We start from the raw sequence: 21987 nt of genomic DNA on the forward strand, positions 1-21987 counted from the left end.
TTAATATCAGATGCTAACAATAGGAAAATTAGGTACGGTACTTTCTGAAAAAAAAAGTTTGATTATTTATTTAGAAGGCAGAGTGACAGAGAGACACACACAGAGAAAAAAATGATCTTTTATCTGTTGGTTCATTCTTCAAATAGCTGCAATAGCCTGCGCTGGGGCTGGCCGAAGCCAGAAGCCCAGAACTCTATCCAGATCTCCTACTTGGTGGCAGGGGACCAAATGTCTGGCTCTTCTTTTACATTCCCAGGAACATTAGCAGGTAGCTGAATCAGAACTGGAACACCTGGGACTTGAATTGTACTCTAACATAGCATGCTAGCATGGCAACTTGTGCCTTATAATGAGGTGTCATAATGCCAGCTCCTAGGTATAGTACTAGTGCAAAACGCTAACAACAGGTGAAATTAGGTATGGGGTTATGTGAAAACTTGGTGTGTGTGTGTGTTTAGATTTTACAGAGAGACACACGCACAGAGAAAGAGATCTTCATCTGCTGGTTCACTTCACAAATGTAAGCAATTGCTAGAGCTGAGCCGATCTGAAGCCAGAAGCTTCTGGGTATCCCACATAAAGCAGGATCCTGACAACTGGGGCCATTTCTCTGCTGCTTTTGCAGGCCATAAGCACAGAACTGAATTGAAGTGGAACAGCCAGGACATGAACCAATGCCCATGTGGGATGCCAGTGCATCTAGGTAGCCTGTTGAGCCACAGTGCTGGCCCCACAACCTTTCTGTAAATCTAAAACCATTCTAAAATAAAAAAATGTTCCTTAAATTAATTAATTAACTGATTTAGCTGTGGTAAAGAATAAGAATATCATCGCCAAGAAGGATCTAGTAGAATGGAACTGGGTCCTAATGACTCAAAAGGTTATCTTCATAATTTGGTTATAACACTACTAGAAAAAAATGATCATAGAAGTAACTTTCTAGCTCCTAACTTTATAGCCTGGCATACAAAAAGTTTGATTATTCTATGCAGAAAAAACAATTGGCACATCCAGCACACTTTCATAACAAAACAAAAAACACTCAAGGGATAAGGAAAATAAACTTCCCCCACCAGACACAGGGCCTTAATGAATCTCACACAGACAACAGCAACCTCAGTGGTGACGGATATTTTCCCACTGAGATCAGGGTCCAAGACGAATGTTTTCTGCTTTTGCCACGTCCATTCACTACTATACTAGAAATTTTAGCCAGAGCAACTAGGAAAGAAAAAGAAAAAAAAAAAGATAAACAAACTGGGAAGGAAAACTACCTATTCACAGAAGGCATCACCATACAAGTAAAAAAACCCTTACATTGGCTACAGCTGACACACAAACCCAAAAAAACTGCAGAATATAAAATCAAGAAAAAAACCATGTTTTTCACATTATATTTCATAAAATTGTTCTATACAGTAGCAATGATAATTTCAAAGGAAAATGAACAAAGCAATGGGCTTATTATAATAGCTCAAAAGAAGTTAATAAAGGAGATCTAGGTATTATACACGCCCAAAATATGCATGAATGAAACTCAATGAGGGCCTAAATAAATAGAAAAAACATTCTGTTTTAATGTATTGGAAGATTGAATAATACTAAGACAGCAATTCTGCCTTATGCAGATCCAATGCAGTCACTACCAAAATGAATATTTTTGCAGAAATGTAAATGCTACCTGCTAAATAAAGGCAGAATTGAAATGAACTTTCAGTAGTCAAATTTATCAAAGTATTTAAGTATACAGGTGCAAAATTATAACACTCTTGAGCTAAAACATAGTAGCAAATCTTCATGACCTTGGATTAGACAACTGACTTGTCTAGAAGCAATCACAAGTACAACCAATAAAGCCCCAAAATTGGATGTCATGAAAATTAATAAATTTGTGCATTAGGAAAGTGGAAACATGGAATTGGTGTTTGTGGTACTTTGGGTTAAATCACTGCTTGCAATGCTAGCATTCAGTATCAGAGTGCTGGCTCGTGTTGAGTTTCCTTTCTCTCTGATCCAGTTCTCTGCTAACCTGCCTAAGAAAGAGAAGATGGCTACCCATGCTGAAGTACATTATGGAGTCCCAGGCTCCTGGCTACAGCCTGTCCCAACTCAGCTCTTGTAGGCATTTGCGGAAGTCAATTAGTAAACGGAAGATATTTGCTAGTTCTATCCGCCTCTGTCTAAACAACAAAAAAAGTATGAAGTGCTGATCCCTGTGGCAACATTGATGAATCTTGAAAACATTGTGTAAGTAAAAGATATCACACACAAAAGGTTACATATTATAAGATCCTATTTATGTGAAATGTCCAGAATAGGTATATACCCAGAGACAGAAAGCAGATTAGTAGTTGCTCTGAAATGGGGAAGGGCTAAATGGGAAGGATTGCTTAACTGGCACAGGGTTTCCTTTGGTGTGATGAAAATGTTTTGGAACTAAATGGACTTGATTTCACAATTCTGTGAATATACTACCACTAGCTTTGGAGTTTTCAAATAGTTAACTTTGTTATGTCCATTTCATCTCAATGCGCCAAATCTTCAAAAACGTTTGTAGAAAATGGAATTAAAAGACAAATATCTTCTGGTGCTCCGAAACCCTGGAATTCAGGCATATTTGTTTTTGTTTTATTGGAGAGGTAGAGAAAGGGAGAAACGGAGAGACGGAGAGAAAGAGTTAACTCTCCTCTGTTGGTTCTTGCCTCAAATGCTCACAAGGACAAGACTGGGACCCATGGCAGAATTAGAGCCAGGAACATGATCCAGGTCTCCTAAGTGGCAGGAGCCCGATGAGTTGAACTATCACTGCTGTCTCGGAGAGTCTGCATGAGCAGAGGCTGCCAGAGCTGACCATCAAATCCAGATACTCCAATGTGAAATACAGCATGTTACCTGCTAGGCTGAGTGCCTGCTGCAGGTATTGTCTTATAATATGTATTTTCATAAGTTTCTTGAAGAATGCTCTTATATGCATAGATTTCAAACCTTTTTGCACAAAAATAAACAACTTGTGATTCCAGTTTACAAGAACTTTAAAAAAATCTTTTGTAATAAGTGTACGCATACAGAATTCACATAGTTCTACCAGGTACTCAGAACGCCCATTCTAAAGCATCCACTTCAGAAGCAATGACTGGAAACTTTCTTATGGAATTCCTAGGTAGTCTGTATGTAAGGAAATAAATGTGAAAACTTCAAGAAGTTAGCGGAAAATGGAATTAAAAGATAGTGCTTTTCAGACGAGACCGGGAGCGTTCAGGGTGGTATGGCTGTAGACAGACGGTGCTTTCTGAACACCCTTGTATAGGAGGCATACATGAGCTGATCATGTGCACAGGGTAAATTAAGCCAACTGTAACTTACTTTTTGGAAGAAAACAATTGTGCCTGTATAGAACAAAAGAATTTTTTGTGTAATTATTCCCTAACAATACAGCAAAATAACCACTGACATAGAATTTATGCTTCATTAGATAATACAAGCAACCTAGAGATGATCTAGATTACAGCTGGAGCCTGGTGCAGTAGCCTAGCAGCTAAAGTCCTCGCCTTGTACATGTCAGGATCCCATATAGGTGCTGGTTCTATTCCTGGCAGCCCTGCTTCCCATCCATCACCCTGCTTGTGGCCTGGGAAAGCACTTGAGGACTGCCCAAAGCTTTGGGACCCTGTGCCTGCATGGGAGACCCAGAAGAGGCTCCTGGCTCCTGGCTTCAGATCGGCTCAGCCCTGGCTGTTGTGGCCACTTGTGGAGTGAATCATCAGGTGGAAGATCTTCCTCTCTGTCCGTCCATCTCTCTGTGTATCTGCTTTTCCGATGAAAATAAAACAAATCTTAAGATAAAAAGATTACAGATGGATGTGCACAGGTCATAAGCAAATGCTATTTACAATAGCACCAAAGCATGGTGCTTGCCTCCCGCATACTCTTCTTTGGGAAGCACCTGGAATTCAAAATTTAAACATCTTATTTTCATGGAGAAAGAATGAACAAGATGTAGGTAAAAATCAGAATTACACTTTTACAAGTTTCAAAGACTTCCTGATATCCTTATTGCCACCATTGCCCCCAACTCTCCTCATGTTCACAGAGGTGCCCCCAAGGCCTTCAGCTTCTTGGCATCCAAATGCCTGTGGAGTTCCTGGGTACCCAGGGCTCTGCTGTAACTTGCTCACGTGTAAAAACTTGAGATTCAGAGCCGGAGAAGCTACTTTTGAAGTTTACCAAGTTTGTGAGGTGGTAGATATCAGGTAATTTTGACATTGATTTGTTTGTCTTCCTAAGCTTGGACATCTGGGGATGGTTTAGTTTTCTCTTCTTGTTCCTTCTGCAGGAGTTGCTGGCATTGCAACTCCACACAGAGAGAGGAAGCGGTGTCACACGCCAGTGGTAGGTGGACTCATGGCTGAGGACCTCCCAGGGCCCAGGCTGCAGAGCTCTTGGAGATCAGCATGTCTCCTGGCCAGCTTCCATGGGATGGCTCAGTTCCTTTTTTTCCATCTTAATTCATATCATGGGTTCCTTTCTCTCAAGTAATCTAATTTAATTCCATCCTAAATTTGTATCTTAACACTTTCATCACCTGCCATTTCTTAATTGTTCTTTATTTTGTGTTAATCGAGGTAAATGCTTCAAAACCCTTAAATTCTGGTCAACTGGATTCTTTTTCTTTATAAACACCCTCGTTCAAGAGCTTCGCTGTTTCTCTTGTTACCTCCCTCCTCTTAGACTTCTGCCTGAGTTGTTTACACCGACTGAGCATGCTCCAGGGATCTGGGTTCCAAGTGTCTCACCCCCTGTCTGAGGGAAGTGGATTAGACTTCATCTCTGTCTGAAAGCAGAGGATTTCTGTCAATTCCTAATGTGTTGGCCTCCTTGTGCATTTCCTCACACAGATGACAGCGCTTGTAGCACATGCACAAGTCAGTTCCTCACTCTATCCCACCTGTTGCTCACATGGCCATTATTTTCCCACCGGCACATACTGGTTAAGTGTCCACTGCATTCATGGTCCTGTACCAAAACCAGATGAGTCACAGTCCTTGACCTTAGGAAGGTTATTTATGGTTAAACAGGAGAAGTGAAGCAAAGAAAACATGTCCAGGCTTATTTTGAAGGAGCTGTCAAGAACAATACCTGACGATTAGTCTCATGATACAACTAAGCACCTGTCTAGATGTCTTTGGTATCTGCAAATAAATGAGAGGGTTCCAGAATATTTTTAACACCAGTTCCCATTCAAGAGAGTACCTGCTTACGTGTTATAGTCATTTGTCCTGAGAAGGGGGTTATTCATCCAAGGAATTGTTTAGAAGGATCTGTTTGCTCTGGTTTTATGTAGAGATGGGCCTGACCCAGCCCACACCATTTAGAACTGCAGAGCCAAGAAATCAGCACAAAGGTGAGTCTACCAACCCTGCCAGCTGGATGCATCCAGTCCTGTGTGTCTAGCAGCAGCTGGGACACAGCAGGGTAGGTCACCTGACACAGGTAACTGGGAGAGGAGAAAAGGGGAGGCACATTAAGGTGCAGCAGCTCAGCTGGAGTGGGAAGTCATGCTGGTCAGCCTCGATCCTACCCCATTGGTGTTCCTTGGTCACGGGGGCATGTGGCACTGTATTCTTGCATTCGGCAGCCCTTACAAACTGCCAGGCCGTGTGCTTTCCCTCATGACTCTCCTTCATGCTGACATCTCAGCAAAGCACATTCCAGAGCTGCAATCTGGTTCATAGGAAAGTTCTAGTGTGACCACACTGCTGTTTTAGGTCACAGCTGCAGGCATGGGAAGGGGGTGGGGGAGGCAGACTGTTCCAGGTCTCAAGCTTCTTTTAGGAGCAAAAGTTTCCAGGGAAAGAAGGTCAGGAACAGGAAGGCAAAAAATTCCATGTTTTTCATATAGGGCCACCTAGAGTTATTCTTGATCTTGACGGCTAATAGGTTCTGGAAATTCACCATGAGAAGGTTAAAATTCAAATTCAGAACTATGCTTCCACATAGCATGTCAATATATAAAATAGAAAATAATTTTTTTTATCTTTATTCTGCTATGAAATCCTTATAACTGTACTCACATCACTTAGGCTTTGCCATTTCTTTTTGTCCTTTTTTTAAGCTTAAGATTTATTCATTTTTATTGCAAAATCAGATATACAGAGAGGAGGAGAGACAGAGAGGAAGATCTTCTGTGTTGATTCACTCCCCAAGTGTCTGCCACAGCCGGAGCTGCACCAATCCAAAGCCAGGAGCCAGGAACTTCCTCTAGGTCTCCCATTTGGGTGCAGGGTCCCAAGGCTTTGGGCCATCCTCGACTGCTTCCCAGGCCTCAAGTAGAGGGCTGGATTGGAAGCAGGGCTACCAGGACACAAACCAGCGCCTGGGATCCTTCTGTGTGCAAGACAAAATAGCTTAGCTGCTAGGCTACCACACTGGGCCCCTTTTGCATTTCTTCTCAGCTCTCTTCAAATCCATCACTGCAGGTGTTTAGCACAATGGCTAAGTTGCTGCTTGAGACACATATCTTTACATCAGAGTCCCTAGTTCAGGTTCTAGATCTTTTGCTTGCGTTTCAGTGTGCTGTTAACGTGCATCCCAGGAGGTGGCAGGTGATGGCCCGAGCACTTAGGCCTGGCCACTCACGTGGGAGAGCTGGATAGTCTCACGCCCCTGGCTTCAGCCTGGCTCCATCCTGGATGTCTGAGGTGAGTGAGAAGGGCTGAAACCGTGAATGAAAGGTCTGTTTCTCTTTCAAATAAATATGGAAATAAATAAGAATAATACTATACTTATAGAAAAGCATCACAGAAACTTTCATTGATGTTTGTGCATTATTTGTAAGTTCACTGAGAATTTTATTTAACATATACACCAATAAGAGAGAATATGAACATACAGCTTTTAGATGATCTGCATCTCGGATTCTTCTCTGAAACATTTAGAACTTCAGTTGGACAGCTCTATCACAACAGTATAAAAGCAAAATGTATGAAAGTTATAGAAAAAAGGTTTTCATAACTTTGGATTAAGAGTGATTTCTTAGGAGGAACAAGGAAATCAAAAGCAAAATATATTACTTTATGTGGCTATATAGATGAAGTACTGATGTATGTCACAATATGAATAACCTGGAAAGCAACATGCTAGATCAAAGAAGCTAGTCCCAAGAGATCACAATTGTATGATTTCATTCGTATGAAATGTAGGGGATATGCAAATACGTGAAAATAAAGGTTTGCAGGGGTTAGGAAGTATGTGTCAGTAGTTAGTTGGCATGGGACTTCTCTTCGAGGTCACAAAAAAGTCCTAATATTAAATTATGGTTATGACTCTAACTCTGTAAACATAATTAAATTGTACTGTTTAAATAGGGCAATCTTATAAGATTAAATTATATAGCAATGAAATTCTTTAAAAAGCTGGGGGGGGGGAAGGTGGAAGGCATAAAATAGACTCCATCCACTTCTCCTTCAGTCTAGTTCAAGTTTGTAGATATCCTTGTGTGAACGTTAAAGAGCAACAAGCACTAGCTCCGTAATTCCATGAGCTTTGATATTATTTGCCACATCATGACAAATCAAAATGTAAACAGAGAGAATGGTGAAGAATAGAAAACCGTGGAGGTCCATTAATCGAATTGGTAGTAGAAAGACAAAGTTGAAAACAAACAGGACAAAATGGCCCTGTTAGACACTGTCAAGATTATCAAGACTGTTTCAGAGGAAATAAGAAAAAGTTGAAGGGTAATAAGCAACCAAGACTGAGACCATCCTGAGTATAATGAGGCAGCTGTCTTTTTCCGGGGCTCTTTAACCAAAGGCAGGAATGTGTCACTGCTGTGAAGAAGAAAAGCTATCGCGTCCTATCTCAAAAGCACAGTGCCCTGCCTAAAAGTGAAGCTGCACAGCAGTGAGAGGTGTTGTACCCACCAGGCAACCTGGTTGAGGACTCCAGGCACCACAGTTGAGCACCTTTTCAAAAGTAATCCAGGAAGCTTGACACAAGTCTTTCCCCACCATCCAAACACAAACCTAATCACGATAGGGACTCATGTACCTGGGCCACTACCTGCCCCTGGGTGTGTACCAACAGTAGGTGGGACTCAATATTGAGTAGCCAGGACTCAGATCAAGCACTCCAACATGGGATATGGGTGTCCCAAGTGGTGTTTCACCTGATGTGCCAAGTCTCCACTCCTGTGCTTACTTTTAAACACTTAGTGCCTTTTACTGAGCACTTATTATAGGAGAAGCATCACACTAGACTCTTCACATACATTATCTCAACTCATTGTCATCATGAGTCTGTATCAGGAAAGAAAATACACTTCACACCAAGTCTCTCTGCTAAGTGGTAGAATAAGCAATGCACCTAAATCAATCTGATTCCAGACTGTTTACTCTATACATATACTCTGCCTTGATGCACTTTTAAAAGATTGGCTATGTACATGTACCATTTGGAAAGAAGAGATAGAACGCCTTCACCGTGGTCCTGTTATTCTACTTCAATCTGGAATTCTCATCTCCTAGGCAATGAGACACTCCCTGACAAAGTCTGTCCCTCCCCCGGCATCTCCCCCACTCATTCTGTGCCTGGCTGGCTTCCATCCCCCTCACTCCCTTACACCTGCTGTTCAGTTACCCAGGAATGCTTTGCTGAGTTCTGGGGATAGTACTCAGGACTGGAAGCTTCAGCAACATATGCATGTCCACACACTGATCCCCATCCTGAGGTCCCCACAGGCCCACAGGTTTTCCTCCTGTGTAACTGACTGGGCCTCCTCATTTCCTCTGCTGGATTTCCCAACTAGCGTGCAATGTGAGAGGACCACAGAGTTCAATGCCACACTTCTTTCTTTTGTCTATCATTTCCCTAGACAGATATATTCATGATATTTTCACTTTTAAAAAAGACTTATCTACTTATTTATTTGAAAAAAATGGGGATGGGGTTAGAGATAGACTGACAGATATACAGACAGATGGAAGAAAGATCTATCTGCTGGTTCACTCCTAAAGTGGTTACAATGGCCAGGGTTGGGCCAGGCCAAGGCCAGGAGCCATGTGCTTCATCTGGGCATGACCCTCCTTTTAGATACTAGCTGTGACAGAATATCTCTGAAAATAAAGGTGGGAGTCACACCCTGGAATGAGAAAGGCTCATTGATGGGGGGATATAGGGATATCTTTCACTGCATGTCTTTGGAGCTTAGTACCATGGACACACAATCTGCTGAAATAAGCAAATGAATGAGTGTATACACAAATATATATGCTCATCAGGTACAGGGTGAGAATTTCCAAATATTTACCACAAATCTAAAATCCTCTGAATGTATGACCTGTATGTTCAGTTTTCCCATATGGCATCTCTTCTTGACTATATCAGGAATTTCAAACTAAGTAAGCCAAACTCAATTTTCGAAACTGTCTCCCAAATATGCTGTCATAAAGGGTTGGAAAATGGTCCATTAGTTCACCAAGGAACTCAGCTGAGGAACATTCTTGGTATTTCCCTCCATTTTATTTCCCATACACACCCAAGCCACCATCATGTCATTTCACACATCCAGATGTGTGTTTCTCACATTTCCTTATGAGACTCAGGGCTCTGCCAGGCATCCTTGATTTGTGCCACTGCAATGAATGCTTCTATCAGACATGCTCATTTTACTAGTGCCTTTACAACAGAGCCATCTTATTCTTTGGCACATGGGCAGTCCCAGCAAGTACCAATGCTTCTGCACATGACTTGTATAACTGTGGCTGGCTTGTCTGGGCTCTCCACTGGCCCATGTGTCCTACCATACTGGCTTCTCCATCAGAGCCGCCAAAGGTTTTTTTCTCTTCTGTGGGCAATTCTCTTCCATCTGCTCTTTTTTTTTTAAAAAGAGTTATTTATTGGAAAGTCAGATATACAGAGAGGAGGAGAAACAGAGAGGAAGATCTTCTGTCCGACGATTCACTCCCCAAGAGAGCACAACGGCCGATGCTATGCCGATCTGAAGCCGGGATCCAGGAAGTTCTTCCTGGTATCCCACATGAGTGCAGGGTTCCAAAGCCTTGGGCCATCCTCGACTGCTTTCCCAGGCCACAAGCAGGGAGCTAGATGGGAAGTGGAGCTGCCGGGATTAGAACCATGGCCCATATGGGATCCCGGTGGGTTCAAGGCAAGGACTTTAGCTGCTAGGCCACACTGCCAGGCCCTCCATTTGCTCTTAATCTGGCCATTATCTTTCAGGTGTCAAACAGTGTTGCCTTACAATATTCATTCTTGACTCCTCTAAACTCTGTTCTTTTGCCATGCTATCTTTCTCTCTCTCTTTTTTTTTTTTTTGCCTCAATAGGGTACTTTTGACAACTTACAATCATAAAGATGTCTGTTTTTGATACTTTTGTGTGAGACTCCCATCTCTGCCCCAATGACAACTCTTCACAATCATGAAGGCAACGTCTGGTTTTGTTATAAGCACAGCATACCTAGGTCTCTTGGCCTATGAATCTCTTGTGAATAAAATGAAATTATTAGTCTCTAAGTTCAGCATTACAAGGAGAAAGAAAGACAGCAATTCAGGAGGGAGAAAAAGACAGGTACTAATAGAAATCAGCAGGAACTTAGAGTTCAGTAATATGGTCTAAACCGATCCTGGCATGACACAGAGAGGCATTAGAGAATTCATTTACTCTTTTCTGTTACCAAAAAAAAAAAAATTCCAATTCATGCTTTTATTTAATAATAAAACAACATGTAGGAGATCTAAACAGATTGTCTTGCCTGATGGTGAGGGAGTTTCTTCTGTACTTTTGTTACTTTTGATTTTAATCAGTTATAAAACTTAAGCTTGTATTGGTTACTCTGACCTACAAAATCTTGAGAAAACTTATAGACATGCTTTCATTAACAGCTTCAGTTAAATGAAGTCATCCAGAGATCAATGCACAGGGCGCTCTTTATTCCTGAAATCCAAAGCCCATTTTTGATGTTTCTTAGCTCAGAGCATATGAGCCTTGTGAACAAACCTAACTGACCCTGATCAGGACTGGCTGGTCTTCAAACCCATTCCCTTTAATTTCAGAATTGCTACTAATTGGATTGCCCATCATCAGAAAATAAGCTCATTGGTTTCAAAGATGTGATACTGTCAGAGCACTGGGAACAGACTGAGATCGACACCTACAACTGAGATGCTAAATAAAGCTAGAAACAAACTCTCATAGGATTTCAGCAAGAACTGTCAGTTATTCTATGGGATTACGGGGTAAATATTGTGTCAGGACAGTCTACTATAACACACAGTTATTGATTTTTCCCTAGCTCTTAATTTCTTCTGACACGACAGTTGGTGGTACTTTAGAAAAGATGCACAGCAATCAACATTGTACTTCAGTTCACAGATGGAAAGCTCTTTACAGTAAAGCAGGTTATGGCAAGAGCTCAAGAAAAGCCATTCAGAATGGCTTTTTATTCTTTCATAAACCATCCTTTACAATTAAAGGTGTTTTTTTTTTTTGTAATCAACATATAGTTGAATTATATGTTTTTGTCCAACCTGACCAGAACAAAAATGTTTTAATTGGGGAGGTTAGTGCATGTATTACTGAGTGTAATTATTAATGTGTCTGGATTTAGATATCCTATCTCAGCTGTTTGATTTGTTTACTCTGTCTACTCTTTGGTCCTCCATTCCTTCCTTCCGAGGAGACCAGACTTAAGCTGTCTTTAGTTGGAAGAGATTACTGCTTACGCAATTCTCCTTCTGGGTCTGCTGACGAATCTGTCAAAGACAAACGCAAATGTGACCCACACGTAACTCACAGAATCATCTGTGAACACAAAACCGACACTGAAAAAAGCAGCATGAAGAGCAGGACTGTCTAGGCTATCTGCCTGCATCTCCTAACAACACTCTATCTCTGATACATGCCAAATGTGTATATATAAAATTCTACATCAGAAAGCACACTGTTAGGGCGTGGGCATTTAGGCTAGCAGTTCAGAAGCCAATGTATCACAGCAAAGTGCCTGTGTTCAACTCATGGTTCCAGCTACTGATTCTAGATTTTTTCCCAAAGCAGGCGTGGAATGCAGTGAAAATGCCTCAGGTAATTGAGCTACTATCACCACATGGGAGGTTTAATTTGATTCCTTCACTCCCATCTTTGACCTGGTACACCTCTGGTGATGGTGAGAATCTGGGGATTGAACTGGTGGATGTGAGCTCTGTCTATGTGACTCTCAGATAAATAAACAAATGAAATGTAGGAAGCTGAATGTGTCCTTAAGGTAGCTACTTTAACATACTTTTTACTCTCTGTATTAGCAAACCACTAGCAGCAAACTAAATATAATTCTTTTTCATTTATTGTTTTGTAACTTTAATTGAAACGCTGAGTGAGTGAGATTGAGCTTCTTTCTACCTGCTGGTGCGATCCCAAATGTTCCCAAGAACCATGTCTGGACCAGGTTGGATCAGGAGACTAATTTGGTCTTTAAAATTAGGTGGAGAGGGGCCCGGCACGGTGGCGCAAGTGGTTAAGGTCCTCACCTAGCACTCCCGGGATCCCATATGGGCGCTGGTTCTAATCCCGGCAGCCCCGCTTCCCTTACAGCTCCCTGCCTGTGGCCTGGGAAAGCAGTCGAGGATGGCCCAAAGCTTTGGGAACCTGCACCCGCCTGCACCCGCATGGGAGACCCGGAAGAGGCTCCTGGCTTCGGATCGGCATAGTATCGGCCCGTTGCGCTCACTTGGGGAGTGAATCATCGGATGGAAGATCTTCCTCTCTGTCTCTCCTCTCTGTATATCTGCCTTTTCAATAAAAACATAAAAATAAATCTTTAAAAAAAAAATTAGGTGGAGAGGTACAAATACCTTGGCCATCTTCTGCTGCATTCTCAGTAAAGGATGCTGATGCAGCAAGCAGCTGATAATCTGTGAGCCACACCAATTCCATATTTCTACTTCTCTGTTAACTAGATTTTGGAACCAGGGAGCCTGATTATTATTGCAGCAAATGGATCTAGAAAATAGTAATGATTGGATCTCACTCCCACAGGTTGTTTCAGTACTCCTGTCTTCAAACCCAGGATCAAATGCTGTGGCTCTACCTCCATAAATTCATTATCCTATAAAATTGAGCCAAACCTCTCTGGAGTGAGGCACTTGTACTTTTGATGCTCCAGGACAACCTGATTCCTGGGTCATCCTTCATCCAAACACAGCTTGGTTCTAAGTCAGTGTTCTCCCTTTTTCTTGATTCAAAAAGTTTCTGCAACTGTGTCCTTTTGGTATGTTTTATGCTTTTCCATTTGTCAGCAGGAAAGAACCTCTTTGAGACTTAGTTGCTGCATCTGAAAAATGGGAACAATATCCTCTAGCCTTAGAGCTGTGCAATTTCATATCTCTGTAAGAAATGTTCCACACAGAAGCCTGGTACGGCAGCCTAGTGGCTAATGTAATTGCCATGCATGCATCAGGATCCCGTATCGGCACTGGTTCTGATCCCAGCTGCTCCACTTTCTTTCCAGCTCCCTGCTTGTGGCTGGGGAAAGCAGTCAAGGATGGCCCAAAGGCTTGAGACCCTGCACCTGTGTGGAAGACTCAGAGGAAGCTCTTGGCTTCAGATGGCTCACTCCGGCTGTTGCGACTGTTTAGGGAAGTGAACCAGTAAATGGAAGATCTTTCTCTCTGTCTCTCCTTCTTTCTGTATATCTGCCTTTTCAATAAAAATAAATATTGTTTTTTTAAAAAACAAAGAAATGTACCACACAGGAGGAACCAAAATGGCCAAACAGAAGCACCCAGCCTTCACCTCCTTCTTCACAAAGAAAAATAAAAGCAACAATATACTGCCTGCAAGAGGTTCACTTCACCAGTGAAGGCACACACTTAGACTGAAAGTGAAAGGTACAGAAAAACACAAACAGGTAAGCAGAAACCAAAAGCAAACAGGAAGGGCTTTACATACATCAGCTTTCAAGACAAAAACTACAGTAAGAGACAAGAGAGGTCGCTACATAACGACTAAGGATCAGTGCAACTAGATATGACCATGGCAGTTGTACATGGTTCTGAGAAAGCACTTCATTTTGTAAAACAGATGTTGTTACACATAAAGGGAAACATACACTCCAATACAATAATAGTGAAAGACTTCAACACCCTGTTTTCATTAATGTTCATTAATTAATCCTGACAAAAATATTAACCAAAAAAAAAAAAGATCAACAGATAAGTTATACAGTACACCAAACAGATTCAATTCACTGACGCAACATTCCGCCACATCGCTGAGGAATACACAATGTTTTCACCAGCACATAGCATATTTGCCAGGACAGATCACATTCTAGGCCTCAAAACATGTTGTCAAATACATAATTAGCTACCCTGCATCTTCTAACATCTTCTGACTGGAATTTCGTCTATTTACATTCCAGGTTATTTTGATAAATAATCACTTTTTCTTGTCATTCTCCCCTTTCACATTTGTTTTGTATAATCTTTGTTATTTCCTATTCAGTTTTATACTTTTACACATTTTCACAATGCAAGTTATCATTCCATGCCTAACACTCTTAAGTATCATTTCTTTCTCTCTCTCTAAAGATTTACTTATTTGAAAGGAAAAGTTATAGAAAGAGAAGAAGAGACAGAGAGATCTTCCATCTGCTGCTTCACTCTCCAAAAGCCAGCAATAGCTGGAGCTAGACTGGTCCAAAGCCAGGAATTTCTTTTGGGTCTCCCAATCGAGCACAAAGGGGCACAAGGACTTACTTGGCTCTCCTTGCCTGCCTTCCCAAACCACTGGCATGGAGCTAGATCAGAAGTGAAGTCACTGAGGCTCAAATGAGCACCTATATGGCTCTGCAGGCAGAGGCTTAGCATTGGCTCCTAAATATCATTTCTAAGTGGTGAAGTCAAAAAATTGTTGCTATTCTTCTTTCACAAGTTTTAGAATTCTTTCTTTGTGTTGTGTTTTTGAAAGTTTGATTGTGATGTGTTGTAGAGTGATTCTTTTATGCTAAATATCTATTTAAGGACCAGTGGACTTTTCTTGTACTTGGATATCCATTTCTTGGAAAGTTTTCAACTATTATTGAATCGGAAAGGTTTTCTAGACCAACTCCAACTTTCTATTCCTTCAGGGAGTCCCTGAACATCAGTTCATTTGATACTCCAGATATCACAAACACTACCTTTATTCTTTTTAATTTATCCAGGCGATAGTTCCATACGATCTTCAATTTCAGATGCTCTTTTTCTGCCTGATCTGATCTGTTACTGAGAATTTTACCCATATTTTTATTTGATTTACAGAGTTATTCATTTCTAGTAATTCTGGTTCTTTCTCAAAATCTCAATATCTCACTGCTGACTTTCTCAATCATTTTTTAGGTTTGTTTAACTGTCTGTGTCTATTCTTCCGTACCTGTCAGATTCCTTACAATCATTCTTTTAAATTCTTCATTGGGAATTTCAGTAGTTTCCCCTTTTCACAGTCTGATACTCGAGTGTTACTGTGTTTCTTTATGGTAGTCATATTGACTTGCTTGTTCATAATTCCTGTATATACTATATGGCCAAAGGAGGTGCTCATCTGAAATCTCCACAGTAAGAATTACAAAATGCTAGTTAAAGAAATTGAAGAAGACAGGGAAAAAAAAAAAAAACCAACCAGAGAGACATCTTATGTCCATGAACTGCAAGAATTAATACAAATTAAACTGTTTATATTACCCAAAGCAACTAATAGTCAACGCAATTCTCCTCAAAACACCAATGAAATTAGGGAAAAAAATCTTAAAATTCATATGGAAACATAAAGGATTCTAAATTTCTGAAGCCATCTTCAACAATAAAAACAAAGCTGGGGGCATCACAATACCAGATTTTATGACACAGAGAGAGCCACTATAACTAAAATAGCATAACTATTGGCATAAAATTGGACACAAAGGCCAATGGAACATGAGTAGAAATTCCAAAAATGAACTAATATACCTACATCCAACTTACCTTTGACCAGGGCGGTGAAAATACTCTCCAGAGAAAGAACAACCTAAACAGTATTGGGAAATTGGATTTCCACAGGCACAAGTGTAAAAATCAACCATGAATAGATCAAATGTGTAAGATCTAAAACTAAGAAAGTACTAGAAGAAAACATAAGCAGCAACTTTTTGCCTAAAGGCCAAAAGCATAGGCAACACAAGCAAAAATAGACAGATGGAATTTAAAGAAAACTAAAAAGCTTCTATACATTGGAGAGATAATCTCCTGAGTGAGGAGATAAGCAACAGAATACAAGAAAATATTTACAAATGATGCATCTGATAAAGGATTAAAATCAAGACTATATAGCAAGATAAAAACGATTAAACAAGACAAACATTCTAGTTAATTCAGGCAAAGACTCTATCAGATATTTTTTAAAAAACAAAACCCAAATGGCCAGTAAACACAACAAAATATGCCTAGATTCACTTAACACTAGGGAAATAAAATTAAAAACCACAAGTGAGGTATCATCTCACTTTAGCTAAAAATGGGTATTATCAAAGAGACAAAAAATCAATAAACGTTGGCAAGGACATGAAAGAAAGGAAACCTTAATACTCTGTAGGTTAGAATGTAGATTGTATCATCACCACTATGGAGAACAGTAGGGATGTACCTCAAAAAACTAAAAATAAATCTACCATATGACCAAGCTAACCTACTTCTAGGAACACATACAAAGGAAATGAAATAAGCTTATGAAAGAGATACCTGCATTCCTACATTTATTGTGGCACTAATCATAATGTCCAAGATAAGGATTAACTCAGATATTCATCAATGGGTGACTGAAGAAAATATGGTACATATATACCAAAGAATATCAGTCATAAAAAGAACAAAATTCAGAATTTGCAACAAAATGTTTGGGATTAGAGATCATTATTCACATGAAATAAGTCATAGAAAAATAAGCATCACTGATGGAAGTTAAAATACACTTATGTGCTTATATAGAATATGAATCTGAGACAGTATTACTAGAGACAGGGAAATGGTGGGAGATTGGATGATGGGTACCAAAACATATTCAAGTTGACAGTAACAGGCTCTGCTATTCCTTAGAATAGCAGGGCATCTCTGGTCTGTAACAATAGAAATGGTACGGGTAATTGTGTAAGTGCCTCATGTGATTGGTTTATGCTATGTGTATCTATGTGAAATATTACATTGTATCTCATAAATTGTACAGGTATCTCACATTAATCCAAAATTAGAGTGTTTAATTAATTAATGAAAAAGAAGAATGCAACATGTAGAATGCATAATCACTACATTTGAATAACTGATTGTTGACTTCTTATATTTGAAACTTGTTGCTCATCTTCTAGTCTATTGCAAGCATATTCTCAACTGATATGTCACAACTGATGTTCAAAGGCTCAAATCCAAAGCATGCACAATGCTAACTGTTGGCAGCAATTCACCACACTTTAGCTTCCAATTGTCTTCTCTTTGTGCAACAAGTAAAACAAGTACCATTGAAGGACTCGAGGGGAAAGCCTTCAAGATACACACTGTAATTACTCATAAGGAAGCCACTGCAGTTGTCGGTTTCATCACGCTTTCACCTCACGGTGACTCACTCCTCACTATAACCCTGTTCTGGGAATGTGTAGTCTGTGTGCTAGGCTGCTGTAGGTTTATCAAGAACCTCAGTGCCAAGTTAACCAGCATGCTCCTTTCCAGAGATAAATACTGAAAACATGGCATGAAAAAACACAAGGAAAATAAAAACCTATGTCTAATCCAAAACTGTCTCAGATGATTCCATTCAAATTTACCGCAGATTTAAATCTAAGGGGTACAAGACTAGTGTATAATTGCAAACCACACTGAAGACCTTAAAATGGATTTACTGAATTTCATTCATTAAAACCCAAAGAAAAGTTTTTTTTCTTTTCTTTTCTTTTTTTTTTTTTTGCATCATTCCAAAATTATTATTCTTTGGCTCTTGACCCCAAGAGTATTTTTCTGAAATTCATAGTAGTTTCAAGCAACGTGCCATCTATTTGAAGATGACTCATAACTGACATAAAGGGTTTCCTGTTGTTCCTGTAGAATGGAGTCAGAACACTTCAGGCTATCAACTATTGTTTCTTTAATATGTGTTTTCTTGTTGTAGGTAAGAAGATTAATTCACTTGATTAAGTGGCACTTATATTTTCAATTTCTATTCTAATACAAAGTTGTCCTACTGCTTTCAAGGCACTATTACACCAGCAGAAATATAACTTCAAAGGGTTATATTTAAGTAAGCTTTCCAGTAAATGATGTGTCTACTATAACTTGAAAGAACATAACAATATAATACTTAAATCTCAGCAGAAAAGAAGATACAAGTCTCTATGGCTTATATGAGTTAAGAATTTTGCATTACAAGTTTGTTCCTTGCTTGTGTGGACATATAGCTATATCATTAACCACAGTGAAAACCTATAAATTAGGAAGTTACTTAAGTCATAGATAATTAAAATGAAACAAAATTTAACACACAGTTCCTTAATGGCACTATTCATACTTCAAAGGCTTGACAGCTACATGTGGCCAGAGGCTACCACACTGGATAGAGTAGATGTGCAACATTCATAGTACTGAAGAAGGCAACATCAGGCATCACTGATACAGACTGCTGAGAACTCCCAGATCCACTGTTAGCTGTTATTTATTCAGAGGTTTAATTTATACGTATACATATAATTTTATAATAAGGTATTATAAGGCATGGTTAAGCATGTCTATTTTTTCTAGGATAATATCAATATTTTAAATATTTGTATCACTTTTAGTAACATGAACCATTACAAGTAAAAGTAAATGCAACAAATTTAATTTTTAGTATCTATTTTTTATATAAGTACATAACAATCTTTTGTCATACTATGGATATTCAATTTTGATTCCAGAAAAAGGCAAACAAAACAACCTATTTATATGGTAGATGAGACTAAGAAACTGCTCTGGGCAGAGCACTTCACTTCCTGGAGCATTCTCCTCCCTCCCACCCATCTGACACCTAGCTCCCCAACACCTGTATCTAGTTACTCACCGAGCTCCAGCAAGGTCTGTGTGCCCTGAGCTGCTCCCCTGCTGGGTCCACATGCTGTCTCTGCCATGAAGAGCATAAACTCTCTGTACCACCACTCGGACTGGCATTCCTGATGACAGGGAGGTTCCTTGGCTTTCCACCATGTCCAGGAGAGAATCTCTTGAGGAGGCACAAAATGTGAGGTGCTGCTTTGCTTCTTCATACCCATGGGTCCAGCCTGTACCCAGAGGGTCCACAGCACTACACATAACCTGGTCAAGACATGCAAAGGGAATGGTTTTAGTTTGACTTACAACATGCTGTACACCAAAAAGGACATTCTTAGGCAACCTTAGGATGTGTTGGTGTTACATCAAAAGAATCAGAAGATAAACCAGAGTGAGCAGTATGGATCTCTACTTCCCAAGGTAACTACCTCTGCTGACAATGGGAAAGTGACAGGAAAACACAAACAGTGTAGCACTTCCCATTTGTGGGGTACCAGCTTGGATCTTTGGAAACACACAGATAGTCCTTCCAGTAAAATATCTCAGGGCAATTTAAGAAGTTCTTTTCTGAGGTAACAGGACAAGTGAAAGAATGTTCTCCCAATAACCCTTTACAGTAATATTCTCTCCCACTAAGTAACATTCGTAGAGAGCTCAAGAGATCTTCCTATATTCCAAGTTTTGTTCTTTATTACCTCACAACCAATTAAGGAGGTAGATAATATAATGCTGTCCCCATTTTACAAATAGGAAAGTCTATAGATCTTGGCAAAGGTCTCCCAGCAGAATGCAGCCAAAGCATGATTTGAAGCTGGGTCTCTGCCCTCAAAGGTCATAATGAACCATGATGCTACACTGCAGCTACACTGTCATCGTCATGAGACAAAAGTATCTCATTACATTAATATCACATACTTGATACAACTACATGTTAGAGCAATAATGTTCTCTGAGTCATCTTTTCAATATTGCAAGTAAATTGATTAGAAAACACACATTTTCAAATAATCCTCCCTAGACACTTTTTGATTTACCTTCTTTTGATTGTCTGTTTGGCTCTCTTGGTTTTATGCAACAAAGAGGAGATGAAAGTTCTCCTTTTTCCCCTTACTTCCCCTCTGCGAATTTGTCGTCTCAGCATTCTTTTCAGTGATGATTCCAGTAATCCAATGAGCCTGAGGTCAGAGCACTGGCCACACAGACTCTCAGAACAAGGAGTGTCCCAAGGCACACATCATGCCTACTGTGAGTGAATTTTAGTGGTTCCGCAAATTCATCTTGGCAGATGACTATGGCTCAGGAACCAAAAAATTCCAAATAGCCACCTCTAGTGTCTAATCTCAAGGCCATGTAGCTCTTTCTGTCCCAAAGGATAAAGATAATATGGAAAAGAAAAACATGATATTTTTAAAAAGCAAATAAAAGAGGCCTTGACACAAAATTCTCAATTACAGGATGAGAATAAAGAACATGAAAATTTCATATTATATATATTTTTACCTTTCTCAGCCTCACTTTATTTATTTATTTATTTATTTATTTATTTTTAATATATTTTTATTTTGAATTTTGAGTTGTGGTACAATTTTGTATAGGCTGGGATTTCCCCCAAAGAAAATTTCATATATTTTTAAAAATAGAATAAATATTAAAACACATATTAGAAAGATGAAATGCTATAAAAGACATATAAATGATAAATTGATTTAATATCTTCAGGGCTGACAAGAATAGTAGGTTGTCCAGATCAACCTACTTCAAAACCCTTACAAATCCAGTCACCCATACTTTTAACAACTATGGATTCCTAAGTCAGTGAGAGGTTACCTGTATTTCAGGTGAATTACTTGTCAGATTCCTAATTTTATACATCTGGACCAAAGTGATGTTTCTCCTTGGAAGTACTGCGTCTAGACAGTGCATTTCTCGAATTTTTTCTGAATCTTCTTTGGGAACAACTTTCTGACAAAAGTAAGTGTTCAGAATAATAGGGCAACTTCCATTTGGGACAGTCAGTTTTTGCCTGGAAGACAGGAAGACATTCAGCATTTTATTTTCAATGTTAGATTCCCCTGTTATTCTGGCAAGATCAGAAATGTTAAGTTCATTGAAGCATCTGCCTCAGAAAGTAAGGACCAGGCCAACCTGCTGAGTGACACCCCCTTCTAATGATGGAGTGCTGCTCCAGCATTCAAATGTGAGTGTGAATGAATTCAATTTTCCTTTTTCAGTGAAACTTCAGGGCTAGCAAAGAATGGAAGAAGATTGTCATCTAAGTCCCTGATTATGAGCTCCTTGTGGTTTTCCCTACTAAACAGACAAGGGCATCAAGACTCTTTAGGATCAGGCATGGATCACGAACATGATCATCAAAGGGTTAAATCAGGACATGATATTAAATGCCAAAGGAACTTCTGCCTTCCCTCCAAACTACTCAGAGTGTTGCAAAGTCTCCCATTTAAATAGCAACAGTCTGTGAATATAGCAGAGAAAGGTATCCTTATTCTTCTCAATCCTCCGAAATGAAAAAACACTTCAACCTTAATGTCCACTGTATAAACAAGAGGTAATGGGCAGGCATGTGGCTTTATGGTTAAAATGTCAGGATGTCAGCATCTTATGCAGGAGTACTTGGGCTCAGTACTCAGCTTTGGCTCCTGGTTCCATGTTCCTTAGTGGCAAAATAGCAGACCCTGGGAGCACCAATGGCTCAGGTAGTTGGCTTTCTGGGAGACTTGGGTTGAATCCCCAGCTTCCTAGCCCCAGCCAGACCCGGCATTGTGGGTATCCAAGGAATGAGATGGGTGTTCTCTGTCCTTTCTTATCTAAACAAATAACAAACAAACAAAAAAAGCCAAAGAAAAACAAATGAACAATAATAACAATAACAAAACAGA

At 39.8% G+C, this 21987-nt stretch overlaps 1 protein-coding gene across 2 annotated transcripts in view; it reads right to left on the reverse strand.

The window, feature by feature from the left end:
- SPIDR (scaffold protein involved in DNA repair) overlaps positions 1-21987 on the reverse strand; it is a 364582-nt gene that overhangs the window by 119856 nt on the left and 222739 nt on the right. For both annotated transcript variants that reach the window (XM_040972593.1, XM_040972594.1), the window contains 2 exons: positions 20918-21113; positions 19104-19354 (listed from right to left, as the gene is read on the reverse strand). In XM_040972593.1, the coding sequence (XP_040828527.1) occupies positions 19104-19354; positions 20918-21113 (447 nt within the window). The remainder of the gene's footprint in view (positions 1-19103; positions 19355-20917; positions 21114-21987) is intronic.

Source organism: Ochotona curzoniae, unplaced genomic scaffold, assembly GCF_017591425.1.
Source record: "Ochotona curzoniae isolate NIBS_2020 unplaced genomic scaffold, NIBS_Ocur_1.0 contig_2318, whole genome shotgun sequence".
Taxonomy (NCBI): domain Eukaryota; kingdom Metazoa; phylum Chordata; class Mammalia; order Lagomorpha; family Ochotonidae; genus Ochotona; species Ochotona curzoniae.